Source organism: Quercus robur, chromosome 2 (genome assembly GCF_932294415.1).
Source record: "Quercus robur chromosome 2, dhQueRobu3.1, whole genome shotgun sequence".
In the NCBI taxonomy this organism is placed as follows: Eukaryota; Viridiplantae; Streptophyta; class Magnoliopsida; order Fagales; family Fagaceae; genus Quercus; species Quercus robur.
The window spans coordinates 35423718-35437312 of NC_065535.1; the positions used below are offsets into that span (position 1 = coordinate 35423718).

General features: G+C 40.8%; 1 protein-coding gene across 1 annotated transcript; it reads left to right on the forward strand.

The window, feature by feature from the left end:
* Window positions 1-1236: 1236 nt before the first annotated feature.
* LOC126698278 (uncharacterized) lies at window positions 1237-2157 on the forward strand. Its single transcript, XM_050395396.1, has 2 exons — window positions 1237-1843; window positions 1925-2157. The coding sequence occupies exons 1-2, from the start codon at window positions 1237-1239 to the stop codon at window positions 2155-2157; spliced, it is 840 nt and encodes a 279-aa protein (XP_050251353.1).
* The last annotated feature ends 11438 nt before the right edge of the window (window positions 2158-13595 follow it).

The window sequence follows — 13595 nt, forward strand, 5'->3', positions numbered from 1 at the left end:
TCAACAACATTCTTATTGGACGTTTTGAGCAAGTGGTTACTTATGAGGGAATCCATAAGTTGTGTTTTTCATGTGGAAGAATTGGGCATAAGGTTGAAGCTTGCCCATACACTATTCACAAGGATAAGGATAAGGAACCGATAGTTCTGACGGAGGAAGTTCAGGTTAGCCAAACCAGCGACGGTGTTGACGGATGTATTGATCGGCAGAACATGCAAGGTGTTGTCACGCATAATGCATGTGAGGCGACAGACGTGGAGGGGTACTATGGTCTGTGGATGATGGTGAGTAGGAAACGTTACGTATAGAAAGGGAATAGGACAGGTTACGGTACTGGGTTTAGTGCAGGGAGCGCTGGTAGCTCGGCATGGAATGCCACTAACCAACTATCTCCTGTGTTTGCAGAAGGGATGAACATGCCCGTTAGTGGTCCTTCATCCAGCAAAAGTGAGCCACATAGGACTGCCAAACTTAAGTCTAGGGCCGTATTCAAGAAGGAGGTGAAACCATGGGCTGCCAAAACTCCTGGTGTGTTTACTATAAAGGAAAGGCCCATTTCAAGCCCAAGTATGGCCAGATTACCTGTGGACAGTTTTAAGGAGGCGGTGACTAGTTTATCACACAATAGCAACCCAAGACTAGCTAACCGTGTACCCATGCCACAACCCTCCTCAGTGAAAAACAAAAAGCACTTGGCCAGAAGTTTAGCTCCTAGTACTTCACATAAGTGCACCGCACCTTTAGGTGTGGTCAGTTCAGACAAGAAGAGCAGCTCCCTTCCACTCACCCACTCTCCTGTTCCTCGGTTTGAACCCATTCAGCCCAGCCACGTTGCCTTTGAATTCTCGGCAACAGCCAATGCCGAGACCAATCTTTCAGTTGTTAGCGAGAATGATCGAAGATTGCATACCCAGTTTATCGAAGAGAATCACCTTGCCGATGAGAATATGGTGCCAGATGAGGGAGTTCAACTCCTAATTCAGAGTGTGGATAGCAAAGTTAGGAGTCTTGCCGGAGAGCAGATGGTGTCCGATGATGGTAGTCTTGCCGTTGATCATATGGTGTCCAATGAGGGAAGTGGTGCCGCTCATTTCCTCTAAAGTATGTTCCACGGCCTTACTCCTCTTGTCCATCATGAATTTTATTATTTGAAAAAGTAGAGGTGCCTTGAAGCCAAATTTTCAGGGACACATCCGTAATTTAGTCCAAGAGCATAATCCGACCATCCTTGTGGTTATGGAGACAAAATTGGGAGGTGATAGAGCTAAGGCAATTACTGACAGGATGCCTTTTGATGGTGTCATTCACACAAATACCATCGGATACTCTGGTGGTTTGTGGCTTCTTTCGAATTCTGATTTTGTGGAGGTGGAACTGCTTGCGAAGACAGAGCAGGAAATTCACATTGAAGTTCAAGTACGAAACTCTAGACTCAATTGGTTATTTTTTGCTATCTATGCCAGCCCTAAGAGTGAGGAAAGAAGTATTTTGTGGGATAATTTAGCTAAAGTTGCAGAATTACATAAGTTGTCGTGGGTTATGGCTGGAGATTTTAATGAGCCGTTAATTGATGAGGACAAATTTGGGGGTAGAGGTGTTAACATCAATCGTTCTCTGGCTTTTAAAGATTGCCTTGATAGATGTAGTATGGTGGATATGGGTTTTTTGTGTCCTAGATATACTTGGACCAACAAGAGAGACATCAGTAATTTGATTCTTGAAAGGATTGACAGATTTTTCATGAGCCCAGAGTGGTGCGTCATGTATCCTAATGCCAGAGTAACCCACCTCCCTAGGTGTCACTCTGATCATTGCCCTGTTCTCATGGAAGCTCTACCAATCAGTACAGTCTAGCTCAACAGGCCGTTTAGGTTTCAAGAATTTTGGCTTTCCAACATATCCTTTCCCACCATTGTGTCCAAAGCTTGGAATGGAAATAGGGAGTTAGAGGAGTCCATTGATTACTTCTCTAAGGATGCATCAGCATGGAATAGAAACCACTTTGGTAACATCCATCAGAAGAAGAGGAGGATTTTGGCTAGACTTCATGGTACCCAGAAGGCGTTGTCCATCAATCCTAGCTCCTCTCTTGTTTGTCTTGAGAACCAGCTCCTTGGTGAGCTGGAGACTATTCTGGATCAAGAGCGTGATCTCTAGTTGTTGAAGTCTAGGCTAAACTAGATGATCCATGGGGATAGGAACACCTCTTTTTACCATGTTTTTACCCTTTCTCGGAGGAAAAGAAATCACATTGCGGCAGTCAAAGATGAGAAGGAGTTGTGGACCACTAAGGAAAGGGAGGTTATGGAGCATTTTAGGGCTGGCTTCCAGACTTTGTACACTACTTCCCAAGAGATGGTCTCTCGGAACCCCCCTGGTCTGAGTCAGTGGCATGTTCAGCTTTCAGAGGAGGAAAAGCAGCTAATTGATACCATGGTTTCCACTGAAGAAATTAAGGAGGCTCTCTGGTCCATGAAACCTTACAAGGCCCCGGGTTCGGATGGATTACATGTTGGTTTCTTTCAAAGGTTTTGGCTCATAGTTGGGGACTCAGTGAGGAAAGAGGTCGAAAAAGTTTTCATAGAAAGGAAAGTTCCCAAGTATCTCAACAACACTCATATTTTTCTCATTCCTAAGATTCAAGGCCCAGAAACTATTGGGAATTATAGACCAATCAGCTTATGTAATTCAGTTTACAAGATCATCACCAAGATTTTAGTTACTAGGATCAAACCTCACTTGGACAAGCTTGTCTCCCTTACCAAACTGCATTCGTCCCAGGCAGGAGAGGTGTTGATAATGCAATCATTGTCCAAGAATTAATTCACACCATTGGCAGAACCAAAGGAAGTAGAGGGACCATGGCCATCAAGATTGATCTAGAAAAAGCCAATGACAGAATTGAATGGAGCTTTATTAGAGAGATGCTCACTTTATTTAATTTCTTGGAGAACCTCATTAAGCTTATCTGAGCTGCGTTACCTCAGTATCCACTTCGCTTCTCTTGAATGGTGGCAGTCTCTAACCTTTCCTGCCCTCGAGAGGTATTAGGCAAGGTGACCCCCTCTCTCCCTACCTTTTCATATTGTGCATGGAGTTTCTAGGTCACTTAATTGAGGAAAATTGTGCTGCTAAGTTATGGACCCTTGTTAAAGCTTCCCGAAGTGGTCCGGCTTTCTCTCATCTATTCTTTGCAGATGATCTGGTTCTTTTGCTAATGCAACTCCAAAAAACTGTACTGTTATCAGTTTTGTGCTCCAAGAATTTTGTAATAAATTTGGGCAAAAAGTTAGCGAAGCAAAGTCCCATGTTTTCTTTTCTCCCAATGTTGACGTGGATCAAAGAGATGCTTTATCTAGCATTTTGGGTTTCAGTGCAACCACCAATCTCGGCAAATATTTGGGGTTTCCTTTAAATCATCCAGGGAGGCAAAGGCATGATTTTGGAGCTAGTTTGGACAGGGTTAAAAAGAAGCTTGTTGGTTGGAAGGCCAACATGCTCTCTATGGCAAGTAGATTGGTTCTTATTCAAGCTTCAACTTCAGCTATCCCAAGCTATGTTATGAAAAGTAATTTGTTACCTAACAAAATCCTCAGCGGCATAGACAGAGTCAATAGGAATTTCCTGTGGGGGTCATCAGAGCACAAAAAGAAAATGCATTGGGTTAACTGGAATACAGTAACCAAGCCCAAAGAGTTAGGTGGTTTGGGGCTTCAATCTGCAAGAGGGAGAAACACGACTCTCCTAGCTAAGCTCAACTGGAGATTTCATTACGAGAAGGAAGCACAATGGGCCAAAGTTCTCAGATTCAAGTACGGCTCTAGGAAGTGGATAAATTCTAGAAATGAGTCAAGGCTTCTTAGCTCCTCTACCTGGAAGGGTTTGAAAAAAGGAGAAGCTATTTTCAAAAAAGGGGTTAAATGGGTGCCAGGTTACGAGAGCAATATCAATTTTTGGGAGGATTGTTGGCTAAATAGCGGTCCCATCAGATCTAACATTCAAGACCCCCTCCCCCAAGATTCGGCCAGTCTCACTTTGAAGGAACTTCGTGCTCCATATGGGTGGAATTGGGCTGCCATCCCTTTTGACATTCCCTCAGAAATTAAAGCTGACATTCAAGCAGTCCCTTTGCCGGTAATTGCTAGAACTAGTGATAAATTGGCTTGGAAGTTTTCTGCTAAAGGAAGTTTTGATATGAAGAGTGCTTATCTTCTTGCCACAGATCAAATGGAAGCTGACTCCTTCTCGAGTTCTTGGATTTGGAAACTCCAGGCCTTGCCTAGAATCCAAATGTTCATTTGGAGGTGTATGCACAACAGCATTGGTGTTAAGGAGTGCTTAGCAAAAAGAGGTATTTCTTTAGACATTTCTTGCCCCTTATGCTTAGAGCAACCTGAATCTATCTCCCATGCCCTTCGTGACTGTCGCCTTGTGAAATCGGTGTGGCAACAGTTGGGATCTCATAGTTGCAATGCTAATTTCTTCTCTCAAGATTTAAATCTTTGGCTTACTTCTAACTGCAAGTCTTCTCATCTTGTCAAAGGAATTCCCTAGCACTCCCTTTTCTCTTTTGCCATTTGGTCTCTATGGAAGCAAAGGAATCAAGTTGTCTTCAATAACAAAAGAGTCAACCCAAACATCTCCATTTTGATATTTAGGCAAGCAACAAAATTTTTTCATTGTGTTACCCAGCCAAGATGCAGTAGCCGAATGGGAAAAGCCAAACACAGGTTGGGTCAAGCTCAATACTGATGGGTCTGTGGATATTGTTGTAGGGACTGCTGGAGGAGGAGGGATAATTAGAGATGATCGAGGCAGCTGGATCATGGGTTTCACTAGAAAAATCGGTAAAGCTGACAGCTTCTTAGTTGAAACTTGGGCTTTGCGTGATGGCCTCCTCCTTTGTAATCAGTTTAATCTTAATGCTGTCATGGTTGAGCTTGATGCCAAAGCTCTGGTTGATGCTCTCAAAACTCCTTCATATGCTAATACTATAGTCTCCTCGCTCTTTGATGATTGTAGACATCTAGCTGCTCAGATTCCCCATCTAAATATCAAGCATATCTATCATGAAGCTAATAGGTGTGCTGATCGTTTAGCTAACTTAGGTAGCTGTCAAGCTGTAGATTTCATTTCTTATTCTTGTCCGCCTGTGGACTTGCTGCCTCTTGTTGTGGCTAATTGCCAGGGGATGGTTGTAAACAGGCGTTGTCCTGATCCTTTGTTTTCTCGTTAGTCTTTTTTTAATGAAATTCCTTTCAATATATATATATATATATATATATATATATAAATTTAAAAAAAAAAAAAAAAAACATTTATGACCCTATTTCAAGAAGAAGTTGCCTTCATTAATGAGAGTATTTTTTAATCGTATAACAGTCCAATTCAAAGAGAGAAATTCTCTTACATAGGATACTTTAAGAAGAAGAAAAAAAATTTATTTAGTTATATCTAATGTTGCACAATTGAAATACTAAAATACACTGGGTTATAGTTGGCATAAAGCCATGTGTTAGTTTTGGTAGCCACACATAACGTATCTTTTCGCAAATTATGTTATGTGAAATGCCACGTGTCAAGTAGTTGGAAGACTTGAAGACACTTATCCAGTAGATAGAAGGCTTGAAAATAGTTAAGGTTGAGATTGATTCAGCTTTTTAAAATTGGGCTTTTTAAAAAAGTGAGGCTTTTAAAAAGTGCGGTACAACACTGAATTTTTTTTAAAAAACTGAATGTTTGGTAAAAACTATTAAAAAATGTTTTTTGAAAAAGTTGAGTATTTGACTAGCACTTATAAAAGTGAATGTTTGAGTTGTAAATTACCAAAAAGGACAATGTATATATAAGGGAGTTTATTTCATACTTAAACCAACAACTTTTTTTTTTTTTTTTGATAAGTTAAACCAACTACTAAATAATACTTACTTTAAAAAAATTACTTATTAATAATAATAATAATAACAATAACAATAATAATTTATTGTTAACTAAAATTTGTTGTAAAAATATTGTTAACTAAAATTTGTTGTACAAATATTTTAAAGATGGCATTTCTCTAATATAATTTTTTTTTCATAAGCGTACTTTAAAAAAAAAAAAATGTTCAAGCTCGTGCCCCACGCCACACGTATAACCAACACAAAACCTTTTTTTCTCAGCCACATCTTCTTCACCTTTTGTCTTCCTTATTTCTCCCTTATCTCTATTTTCCTCCACTTTGTCTTCTTTCAAGTTTCAACACCTCTCTCCCTCTAACTTTGTTTCACATCCTCTAAACTATTCCTTTATGAAAGGAGAGAGAGTGAGAACTAAGAAAGATCAAAATGAAAAATAGAGAGATCTCAGCAAACCCAAAGAAAATGCTGCTAGGTGAAAGGTCAGGGTACAAGGAATTCCACTTCTGCGGCGTAGAGGCGGAGTTCAACGATGATATGCCTCTGCTCTTGTCTCACAAACTCTCTTCCACTGGCTTCGACTTCGTCGTCACTACTCTGGTTCATATAATCACCCATAGAGACGGAGTTCAAACTATTACTACAAGGGATTGATTTTTTTTTTTTTTTTTCCTTAGTTGATTTGGGAATTTGTTATAGATTTTTTTGTGCTTGGATTTGGAAATTTGTTATTGAAGTGAACCTGGGCTAGATACTATTTTTTGTGGTCTTTGTAGCAATTAATTTACCAAAGGGTTCTGGGGCTGCAAATGTCAATCTACCTTGATTTATCAAAGGGTAAAATTGGGTTTTCAATAAAATGTGAAGGGCAATTTGGTAACTAAATATAGAGTCCAACAGTAATATTTATGAATGCACATAGGCTTTTGGAAAAGGCTCTGAAGAGCTACTTTTTGAGAACGCACATTCCCCTTCACATTTCAAAAGCTACGTTTTGAAAAAGCTGTGTTTTGAAACTTCACCAAACGCTTATATTATTTTTTTGGTTTCAAAAAGTACTTTTTGCCTCTAGAAAGTGCAAACAAACGGGCACTAACACTTGTAAGGTAGTAATGGCATGAAAATAACATATATCTTTGCCTATAGTTTTTTAGGTAACTTTTATGTTAAATGTATAACAAAAAACTAGTTTATTTCAAAAAAGCTAAAAACTAGATTATTTGCAACAACCAAAAAAAAAAAAAAAAAAATTGAGACAAAAAGAAAAAACGCAAAACTTTTTTTTTAACAATTCCCAAATGCACATTAATCTTCAACTTCAAAACAACATGTCCTCCACTATTCCATGCTCCAAATTCTAGGGCACTATTGATGATGTCCCTAGAGAGAGATGACCCATTTGAGAGAGCCTTAGAAAAACTTTATGTATCGTTTTTGTCACCTATAATCTGACTGTTATATGAGTATTTAAATACAAGTAGGAATAAACCCACTATTAGGATAAATGGTTCCTAAAAACACTAAACCACCCATCTTATATCACTCTATTAGTAATCTTGACAACTCATATCATGATCCGTTTAAATTTAAACTCACTTATCAAATAACTCATGTATCCATGGGCCATGGGTTATGGGTTGAGTCAAAATCGGCCCAATTACTAACAAATAAAAACAATCATAATGATATTTAAATATGTGATGAAAAAATTATTCATCATATAATTAAAATACTAGATTCTTTTCTATATGCATCTATTGCTTCTATAATTTTACAGGCAATAATTATTAAAATTGTTTATACAAAATAAAATTTATAAAATCATACATAAGATTAATTATAGAAGAAGAAGATTAAGTTGATTACTCATGTTATCAATCTAAAACAATATTAACCAAAAAAAATTAATAAATTTAAATTTCAAAATTAAGAAGAACGAATTTTATATAAAAAATATATTTATAATATAAACAATAAATAAATATTTTCCATTGATATTTAATATAATAAAAATACCACTTAAAGTTTTGCCATATGGTATTTCAATTTTCAAGTTGTATTGGATTTGGATTGTCCATCTTCGTAGATTCTCTCCTTTCTCTTTGTTTTTATATATATAAAGATGGATTTGACAAAACACTTGATCCCAGGGAAGAGAGGAAGAGAAAACAGTCTTCAAGCTTCAAGAGGAAAAAAACAAAATGGAGAAGAAGAGAAACATTCAATGATGATAAAGATAAAAAGAAGAATGGTTTTAAATATACCTGCAGAATCTGGGTCCATAAATGGAGGTATTAAGGAAGGAAGCTTAAGCTGTTCACCAAGAAAGAAAGTCCACCACATTTTTCCCACAAATCCCTTCATGTACTTCTCTCATGATGTAGTCTGCCTACTCGGGTCCCAAACACCTTAGGTATGGGCAGGAGAAACCTCTTTTGTATAGGACTTCTTTTGTCAGAACAAAACGCGATGCTCGGACCTTCAATTTTCTAGCGGCATCCTTCCCGTTCGATAGCATGCTATCCCTTAGGTAGGAGACTAATGGCATGGTCCGGTTGTTTTCGCTACCAATCTCCTGCACACTAGTTACTTCATCTATGAGTGGAGAATTTTGAACAAAGGATAGTACCTGATCGGGGACGAGCATTTATTCTGCTGAAGTGGCCTTTGCTAGGCGGTTGGCACACTCATTCTCTTCCCTCAGGATTTAGACGAATTTGATTTGGAGACCGTCAATTCGACCCTTCACCTCCTCAAGGTACTTCATTCTTCCGTTCTTGCATTCATAATCACCATTAACCTGACTGGTGACAACCTGGGAGTCACAGTATACGACCATGTTCTCAGCTGCTGCCGCTCTTGCGAGGTCCAATCCTGCTACTAAAGCCTCATATTCTGCTTCATTGTTGGTCGTAGGAAAGTCCAAGCGGATCATGCACTCGATCTTATCTCCTTTCGGGGTGCAGAGTACCACACCGATCCCTTCAGCTTGCCTGTTTGATGATCTGTCTGTATGGACACTCCATTGTGAAACTACTTCTGCCTCCTTGCCTTCCATGAATGTGAATTCGGCGATGAAGCCAGCTACCATCTGCCCCTTTATAGCAGTACACGGACGGTATCGTATATAGAATTCGCTTAGCTCAATTGCCCACAATGCCATCCGTCCTGCAGCTTCGGGACTACTCATGGCTCTTCTCAAAGGCTTATCTGTCAAGACAACAATAGTATGGGCTTGGAAATATGGCTTGAGTTTCCATGCCGCGGTCACTAACGCAAACGCTAGCTTCTCCATTGGAGGATACCTTTCTTCTACTCCTCAAAACCCTTAACTTGTAAAGTAAACTGGTTTCTGCAACCCGTCTTCTTCTCTTATCAAAGCTGCGCTGACCGCAGCTTGCGAGACGGCTAAGTACAAGTAGATTTCTTCCCCTGGTTTGGATGGACTAAGTAAGGAAGGAGTCGAGAGATACAACTTAAGATTCTCGAACACCTACTGGCATTTGTCTATACATTCAAACGATCTCTTCAACACATAGAAGAAAGGTAGGCATTTATTTATCGCCCTTGAGATGAACCTATTCAATGCTGCTATCTTGCCGTTTAGGCTCTACACCTCCTTAATCGTCTTCGATGTGGCTAAATCCATTATAGCTCATACTTTCTCTGGGTTGACTTCGATTCCCCTTTTGGATACCATGAATCCCAAGAATTTCCCCGCTGTAACCCCGAATACACATTTGCTTGGATTTAACTTCATGTTGTACACCCGAAGAGTGTCGAAGGTCTCTTGGAGGTCATTCAAGTGTTCGTCTTCTCGTAAGCTTTTCACCAGCATGTCATCTACATAAACTTTAACATTCCTCCTGATTTGTCGTGCAAACATCTTGTTCATCAATCTTTGGTACGTTGCCCCGGCATTCTTGAGCCCGAATGGCATCACTTTGTAGTAGAAGATTCCTTGGCTTATGACAAAGGAAGTCTTTTCTTGGTCAGCCTCATCCATTTTGATCTAGTTGTATCCAGAAAACGCATCCATGAAGCTCAGTAGCTGGTGTCTCGCGGTCAAGTCTACCAAGGTATCTATTCGTGGAAGGGGGTAACTATCCTTGGGGTAGGCTCTGTTGAGGTCCGTGAAGTCTACTCACATCCTCCATTTTCCATTAGCCGTTTTTACCATAATCACGTTTACCAACTAGTCTGGGTAGTACTTCTCGAATGAAATCTACTTCTAACAACTTCCGAACCTCCTCTGCTACCGCTTTGTCTCGCTCTTGAGTGAACACTTGCTTCTTCTGTCGAACGGAAGAGGATGAAGGCGACACGTTCAATCTGTGAACTATGACTGAAGAGTCAATCCCTGGCATGTCCTCGTGACTCCAGGCGAACACATCCTGATTCTCTTTTAGAAATGCCGTGAGCTCGTAACGAATCGACTGACTTGCCAACGTACCCACCCTAGTCGTCCGCTCAAGTCTGGAATCGTTGAGTGTTACTTCCTCCAGTTCTTCCACAGGCTCTGCCATTTGTCGTTCTTCTATGCACATGGTTTGCTAGTGGTCATCCATTTCTAGCATCACAACGTAGCATTCACGCGCTGCTACCTGATTGCCTCTCACTTCTCCTATCCCATACTCAGTGGGGAACTTGATCATCAGATGGTAGGTTGATGTTATAGCCTTCCATGAATTCAAAGTAGGGTGCCCCAGTATGGCATTATATGCGAACGAGCAATCAACGACTAGGAAGGTTACGCCCCTCGTGATCTGCTAAGGGTAATCTCCGACTGTCACCGGTAGGGTGACCGCTCCTAGTGGGTACACCTGTGTTCCTCTAAATCCTATGAGCAAGTCATTGGTTGGGATCAATTGTTCCTTCTCTATTCTCATCTACTGGAAGGCCGGATAGTACAAAATATCAGCGGAGCTTCCGTTGTCTACCAGCACCCTATAGGCATTGTAGTCACCTACCCGTATACTGACTACAAGTGTATCATTGTGTGGGTGGTGGAGACGTCAGGCACCTTCCTCTGTGAACCCAATAACGAGATTGTCAACTCGTGCTATCTTCGGGGAGTACCCTGTTAGTTGAATATTCTGAACCATCCGTAGGTACATCTTTCATGCCTTCTTAGAGGAACTGGAAATGCTACCCCCTGTGATCATCCTTATATCTCCCATAGGTGGCCTGGGTCGCTCATTCTCTCTTCGGACTGGTGCACCTGAGTTTTGCTCTGTTCCTTCCTTGCCTACAAATTTCTTCAGCTTTCCTTGACGGATGAGGGCTTCTATCTATTGCTTCAATTCATAGCAATCAGATGTATTGTAGCCGTGGCCATGGTAGAAACAACAATACTTATCCTTGGGCCTCTTGCTGGGATCGCCCTTTAATTCGTCGGGGAAAGTTAATGCTCCTTCATCTTTGATCTGCATCAGGACCTAATCAATCAGGGTATTCAGGGGGCTGAAGTTTGTAAACCTCCCCGTCGGGGGCCTGGATCATCGATCCTCTCTCTTATCTTCTGTTCTAGCCATCTTCCTACCCCTATCTTGCCGGGCTTCCTCCTACCTCTCTCTTTTCTTGGATTTTTTTTTCACATGCCAACGGCGCATCTTCAGCATTCATGTACTTGGTGGCCCTGTAAAGCACATCTGACATGGTTTTCGGGTCATTTTTGTATAAGGAGAATACAAATTTATCCTTTCGTAATCCGTTCGTGAAGGCTGCTACGAGGATCTTGTTGTCTGCTTCGTCAATCGAGAGTGCTTCCTTATTAAAATGGGTTATGTAGGACCTCAGCGTCTCATCCTCCCGCTGCTTAATATTCATCAGGCATGCAGTAGACTTCTTATACCTATGTCCCCCGATGAAGTGGCGCTCAACTCTTTGAAAGAACTAATGGAGCTGGGTGTCAGCCTGCTGATCCATATCCTTACGGGGGCCCTCAACGTGGTAGGGAAGGCCCTACACATAATATCGTCTGGTATCCCCTGAAGGTGCATCAGGGTCTTGAAAGACTCCAAGTGATCCAGCGAGTCCTTGTTTCCGTCATAGTTTTCCACTTGTGGCATACGAAACTTTGGAGGAAAGGGAAAAGAGTTGACGGCCATGGTGAATGGTGAATCTGTTCTATGGACCAGATCGTCGAGATCACTGGAAACTCTTCCCTTCAGAGCGTTCATCATGCATTCCATCCATTCTTTCATCATCTGCATCTCCTCGACAATGTGGGGCGAGGCCGTATCAGTAATGGATGGATGACTCATGTCTTGTCTATCCGGTTTACTCGGGGCGTTACTACTCTCCGGCCCCTCCTGGTTCTTCCGGTTAGCACTAGTACCTTCTTAATCTTCCTCTTGGGTTCCCATCGCCGCGTTCTTCTGTCGCAGTTGTTCCTCTAGGGTTTGGTTTTGTCTAGTGAGGCATTCCATTGCTGCTGTGAGGGTTTGGACCTATCTCTCCAAGGTAGTAGGTCGTGGCTCGTCTCCCTGAACGTTGTTGGTGGTTGCCATCGAGTGAGTAAGTACCATGCAACTCTTTGTCCGGGAAGCGTTTGTATGGCTTACAAGTCACTGTCTTTTCCACAGACAGTGCCAACTGATGATGCCGAAAAATCACCAATGAGCCACACAATCCACGCACACTTAAAGCCAGACCTGCACAACAGAAATAGAAGACCTAACAAAGAGCACTAGTGTGGTGCCGGCCAAATACCCACCGAAGGTCAAGTTAAAACTATTCTTACAACTCTAGAGTGCCAGAGAGGGGTTAATTATGCGTACCTGTTTTGTGAGGGTCTTTGAGTTTTTATAGTAGTGTAGAATCAGACTCCTATGCTTGCGCAACAAGTCTTTTCCATATAGAGAAGATCCTCATTGATGGGTGTATTTTCTAGAATCCTCTTTGTATTAGAATTCTATACATGATGGGATTCTACAAGCTAGGGTTAATCATGAGACGCAAGCTGTTTCCATTTAAGATTCCTTGGAGACCACATAATGACCAAATTAGCGCCACGTGGCCCATTGGTCCATCCTCTCCAGCCCAATCATACCGGATCCGTCCACTTACCTTGATCTGTTAGGTCCATACAAATGGACCCGTCATCCATAACTCTAATCCGTCATCTTCACTATTCTTCCTCTTCAATAGTATCCATAAAATACTCATTTCTTAGTCTTATATAGGACTAAAGTATAAGTTAATCCAAACTTTAGGAGGTGAAAATGTAGCAATTGAAAATTTTGTGAGATTAAATTATGATATGACCAAACCACAAGAAATATATAATTTGTCTACAAAACGCAAAATATTGTGTTAATTTGAGCAGAAGTCTGATGATCTCATTTTTAGTCCCAACCTTAGGAGATTAATTATAGCAAAATAAAATTTTGCATACTAAATTGTGAAATGATTGAACCGTAATGGGCGAATTTTAATTAACCCACCTTAAACCTGTCAAGAAATTTAATTAAACAGCCGGGGTCTAGTAGACCCGTTGCTCGGACCAGAAAGGTTATACACCAGACGTGTGTTGAATGTTGTATATTTTTTCAATACACTTCAGTTAATAAATTATTTGCTTTTAAAGGAGTGAGGTAAGCTTCTTTATACTTGAAGGACAATTTCCTCATGCATATTTAGTTGTACTTGCCTGGACTACACATGCTAGTGTAATGTATATTTCAATCTCACATG

Coding starts and splice junctions, on each gene's coding strand:
- LOC126698278 (XM_050395396.1), top strand. CDS start 1,237: ATGGAGACAAAATTGGGAGGTGATAGAGCTAAGGCAATTACTGACAGG. Junction 1,844..1,924: donor CATGGAAGCTCTACCAATCA/GTACAGTCTAGC, acceptor TTGTGTCCAAAG/CTTGGAATGGAAATAGGGAG.